This window comes from Sitodiplosis mosellana, unplaced genomic scaffold (genome assembly GCF_009176505.1).
Source record: "Sitodiplosis mosellana isolate CC-2019 unplaced genomic scaffold, AAFC_SMos_1.0 Smas_scaffold_6912, whole genome shotgun sequence".
Classification (NCBI taxonomy): domain Eukaryota; kingdom Metazoa; phylum Arthropoda; class Insecta; order Diptera; family Cecidomyiidae; genus Sitodiplosis; species Sitodiplosis mosellana.
Genome location: NW_022602044.1, coordinates 215 through 5,292, shown reverse-complemented (window position 1 = coordinate 5,292; position 5,078 = coordinate 215). Strand labels below are relative to the sequence as shown.

The following is a 5,078-nucleotide window of genomic DNA, read 5'->3' as shown; positions in this document are numbered from 1 at the left end:
ACAATAGCATCAATTGCTGTCAAAAAAGCCGGCTCAATACATTGCCAGCAATCACAGCTCTGTGATCCAGCACTATGCATGTCGTACAAATACCCACACGCATGCGAAAGGGAATCCAAACGTCAAAACAGAAAACATTATTTCTACACAATCGTTCGGTGTTCATGATTTTGACAATAGAAAAGTTTCATTGAATGCACAATAAATAATTCTCTCATAATTTCATATTGTTTTTGTTCGCGATTCGATTAAATCATTCCGAAAATCCACACTTGTCAACAGAACAAATCGATTAGAGCCGAACATTGAAGTGATTACATAGTTGGGACAAACAATTGAGCCCTTGTTTATTGTGTGCAAAGACAACTGCAATCTGAAGGTAAGAACACACTCACAATTCAAAGCAATAAATTTTGCAATTGAAATGAGAATTGATTACATTCGATTGAATAAATGGATTTCATACAAACTAACAAATGTCATGTTGCAGCCGAACATTCAATCTCTCTCTGGGAACCGGTAAATTTGAACACAAACATCGAGCATAACCTCAACCACAGTTGAAGGTGAGTGAAAGTGAATTTCAGTTTAATTATTTTCTAATTCAACTCAAGTCCAATTTCAAATCAATTAAATATGTAACACATTGTGTCGTTCATTTTGCAGTACATCTATCGTGAGGAAGGAGCAAAGTCAACAACAATGCCGGTTTTCGATCCATTAAACAGTGACTACGCAACTCAACTGTTGTCGGCAATTGGAGAAAAGCTGTACTTGAACTCTGAATTGGCCGATGTTCACTTTGTCTCCGAATCAAATGATGACATCGAACGAGTGCCGGCGCACAAAATGCTCTTGATGGCGGCCAGCGATGTCTTCTCTAAAATGTTCAATGGATCATGGAAGGAGAAGGATGAGGTGAAGATTGTCGATATGTCAGCCGCTGCCTTCAAGGAATTTCTCCAGTTTTTCTACTTTGGCAAAGTTAAGCTGACGATGCAAAACGTCGCTGCAGTAATGAATCTCGGTGAAATGTACAATGTGGCCGAGTGTTTGACAGTGTGCAGCAAATTTCTGAAAAACAATCTCAACGATGACAACGTTTGCCAAAACTATGGATTGGCAATACTTCTCAACCAAGAGGATTTGAAGCGGTCATGTGAAACGGTTATCGGTCTTAACGCAAATTCTGTGCTCAAGTCAACTGGTTTTCTGTCGTGTAATCAAAAAGTGTTGGCCGAGATTCTGAAACTGAATTGGTTGTCGTGCACAGAGGTCGAGCTCTTCAAAGCGTGCATGTGTTGGGTTAAAGCAACTACCGGGATAGACAATCTAGCCAAGGAACTGGTGCAAGTTAAACTCGGTGATTCACTTTATGATATTCGATTTGGATCGATGTCATTCGAAGAATTTGGAGCGCTGGTTCCGACATACGGTCAGTTATTCACGACTACTGAATATGTGGACATCATTCAAATGTTTACGAACAAAGAATTTCAATCAAATAAATTTAACCAAAATCGTGAGAAACGCTGTGATTCGGATTCGTGGGTTGAGAGAAATGAAATTTTTTGCAGTCGATTATTTTCACGTTTCAGTTCGACAAACCCATATTTTGTCTCAAATTTGGAAACAACCAAGATTTCAAGCAACCAACCACTTTTGCTAAAAGGTTTCACTCTTGACTTCATCAAAAGTCATTGCAACGAAATATATAGCGATTGTGATAATCTTCCAACAGAAATAACAATAGTTGAAACGTCCGGTTCTGATGAATCCAAAAGAGAGTTGGTGAGATATAATGGAAAAGCCACATTGACGAGTTCAGAAGAAACAGCGATTACTCTACCCAAACCGGTTCTAATTAGACCTGGATTTATGTACGAAATTCGATTGAAACAAAATCCTCCAGAAAACTGTGCAACGGGCGTTCTACTGAAATCTGAAGTTGAAATGAAGGGTGGCATCAACATCCAATTTCATGATGACCCATTCCTACCGGATGATAAATCACCAACAGGCTTAATAAGCTATCTTCGTTTTTGCCAAATCGGAAATTAATATGAGCCAGGATATTGAACTGAATATTCTTTGATTAGAACTGAATTCTTCAAGTATTGTTACATTGTCCCTTACAAAAATTAATACGAATACAAATACAAATATGAAATAAAAAATTTTTCCGAAGGTATTATTTCAATTTTTAAATCGAATTCGAAAAAAGCTCGTTATGAATACAAAACAAATGATTGGATGAATATCGAAAACATGGCCAAACTGAAGTCACTTGTCCTTGCTCGAATAAACAGCAGTATTTATTACTTTACATGGACTGCACCAAAACAGATAATGATGACCGATTGATATAATTTTTAATAGATCAAAATTCATACAGACAGTTCGTTGTGAGTAGGAATCATTGTTCAATGTTTGCATTCGGGCATAGTTTGGATTTGTTTGAGTGGAAAAAAACTGCGAAATATTTCTTTTTTCAGGCAACAGCACACACTACGTTACACAGTATTATTATAACTCACACGCCGACTTGTGTGTGTAAAAACATTGAGCTTAACACAATTTTATCTGCTGTCTCTCCTTCTTTTTCTACATTTTGCATTTATAGCTCAGTAACGTTATCCCACAATGTGCACTAATACCAGCAAACATGCAGAACGAAACTCAAATTTCAAACAGAAACATACCTATTATGCATTTACTATCGCAATCATTCCGTGTTTATCGTTTAAACGACGGAAAAGTGTGATTTAATGTTTAAAAAAATTGCTTTTTCTGTCTGTGCTTCAAAATAATTCTTAAAGAACGTGCGAAGGTTTTATACCATTTATGCTTTTTTAAATTTTACACTAACTAGTGGAGCAGCCATGCTTATTTACTTGGTAATAGCAATCAATGAGCTGTGATCTGCGTCTCCACTACTGCTTGAAAACATCAAAAGCAAAACGGTAAACATTTTTAGCAGAATTTTCAAGTTCTTTTTATTATCTGATAAAACAAATTGATTAGATTAGATCAAGTTCATAATTTCATTGTTTCAACAATTGTGAATATTTTTATCGTTAGATATCAATAAATTGCAGATAAAAAACGTAATCACCTTGAATTTTGCAATTGAAATACGAATGTTGCATAGACTAAATGACTAACTGCAGTCAATAATATCCATTAATGTAATTAAACTGAACAGAATAAGTCGTATTGCAGCTGAAAATTCGCAGGTATATAATCAGCAAATCTCATTACAGCTATCGAAAATAACCTCAACCACATTATCAACATACATTTGAGGGTGACTTTTTTTCTTCAAAAATTTCGTTATTATGTAATTCAACTTAAGATACCGATTTCAAATCATAAAAATATGTAACACTTTTTGTCATACTTTTTACAGCACATTTATTCCACATCTACCAAAGAAAGCAGGAGCACAATCATCAAAAATGTCAGTTTATAATCCATTAACCAACGATTACATAAGTCAAACGTTCGTGGCAATCGGAAAAAAGTGGCCGATGTATACTTTGTCTTCGAATCAAGTGATGGCAGCGAATGAGTGCCGGCGCACAAAGTACTCTTGATGGCTGGCAGCGATGTCTTCGCCACAATGTTCAATGGATCATAGAAGGAGATGGATAAGGTGAAGATTGGCGATGTATTGGCCGCTACTTTCAAGCAATTTCTGCAGTTTTTCTACTTTGGTCAAGTCAAGCTGACGATGGAAAACGTCACTGCAGTGATGAATCTCGGTGAAATGTACAATGTGGCCGGGTGTATGGCGGTTTGCAGCAAGTTCCTGAAAAATAATCTCAATGATGATAACGTTTTTCAGAGCTATGGATTGGCTATTCTCTACAATCAACAAGATCTAAAGCGATCATGTGAGACAATTATTGGACTCAACACAAATGCGATATTCCAGTCAACTGGTTTTCTGGCTTGTAATCAAAAGGTTTTGGCTGAAGTTTTGAAGCTGAATTGGTTGTCATGCACAGAGATCGATCTCTTCGAGTCATGCATGTCTTGGGTTAATGGAACTAGCAAACAGAATGAATTGACTAAAGAGCTAGTGCAAGCTCAACTTTGTGATTTGTTTTACGAAATTCGTTTTGGGTCGATATCATTGAAGGTATTTGCTGCATTGGTTTCAACATATGGAACAATTTTTACGGATGCTGAATATACAGATATTATTCAAATAATCGCAGGCAATGAAATTCAAGCGACAAAGTTCAACAAAATTCGTGTCAAACGCTTTAAATTAGATCCATGGTCCATGGAAGAATGCACATGTGTTTGACTGTTGTCGAATGCTCTCTAAACACAAATCATCTCACCCATATTTCATAAAACAATCAGAAACTACGAAGATCTCCACCAATGAACCACTAATGCTAAGAGGTTTCGGGCTTGTTAGAACTTTTAAATATTGTAATGAAAAATATGGTGATTGTGAAGATGTTCCAATGGAAATAACTATAGTTGAAGTATCCAATTCCGAGGACCTCAAAGATGAAGTCGTGAAATACGATGGAGAAGCCACATTGAAGAGTTCAGGTCAAACAATCGTTATTTTGCCCAATGCGATTTTCATTAAACCAGGATTTATATACGAAATTCGATTGAAGCTAAATCCTCCAAAAAACTGTGCCACAGGTACTCTACTAAAATCTAAAGTTGATAGAGAGACTTCATCCAATGTCACCACCATTCAATTTCATGACGATCATATGTCAGAAGATATTTCGGCAACAGGCCTAATTAACAATTTATATTTCTTTCCAATCGCAGAATATTACATGCCAGAATAAACGCAAAACATAGTGAGGAAATTTATGAAGTAGCGTGTCTGCAAAATTGTGTATCAATTAAAAAATATATTTTATTTTATTGCAATTGAACTTTTCGATGATATTGCTTGTATCCTTTATTGAAATGAATAGAAAAAATTTAGATAAATGATTGCTTGAATAGATTTGACTTTACATTCTTGCATTAGACAAAAAAAACACCCGGATTTTCAAATTAAATTGAGAGACAATAAACAAATGTGACATTTGCCT

General features: G+C 35.8%; 2 protein-coding genes across 2 annotated transcripts; both read left to right on the top strand.

Moving 5' to 3' along the window:
• Positions 1-120: 120 nt before the first annotated feature.
• LOC129580025 (BTB/POZ domain-containing protein 3-like) lies at positions 121-2,191 on the top strand. Its single transcript, XM_055470221.1, has 3 exons — positions 121-379; positions 491-566; positions 667-2,191. The coding sequence occupies exon 3, from the start codon at positions 703-705 to the stop codon at positions 2,059-2,061; it is 1,359 nt and encodes a 452-aa protein (XP_055326196.1). The 5' UTR covers positions 121-379; positions 491-566; positions 667-702; the 3' UTR covers positions 2,062-2,191.
• A 1,455-nt stretch (positions 2,192-3,646) lies between these two features.
• LOC129580026 (uncharacterized) lies at positions 3,647-4,671 on the top strand (the record flags this gene model as incomplete). The annotated part of the gene is made up of 2 exons (XM_055470222.1): positions 3,647-4,307; positions 4,474-4,671. Coding segments are annotated over exons 1-2 (859 nt in total), but the record flags the coding sequence as incomplete, so codon positions are not given.
• Positions 4,672-5,078: the final 407 nt, after the last annotated feature.

Bases quoted from the DNA above. Each gene is read 5' to 3' on its own strand.
- LOC129580025 (XM_055470221.1), top strand. From the start codon at position 703: ATGCCGGTTTTCGATCCATTAAACAGTGACTACGCAACTCAACTGTTG.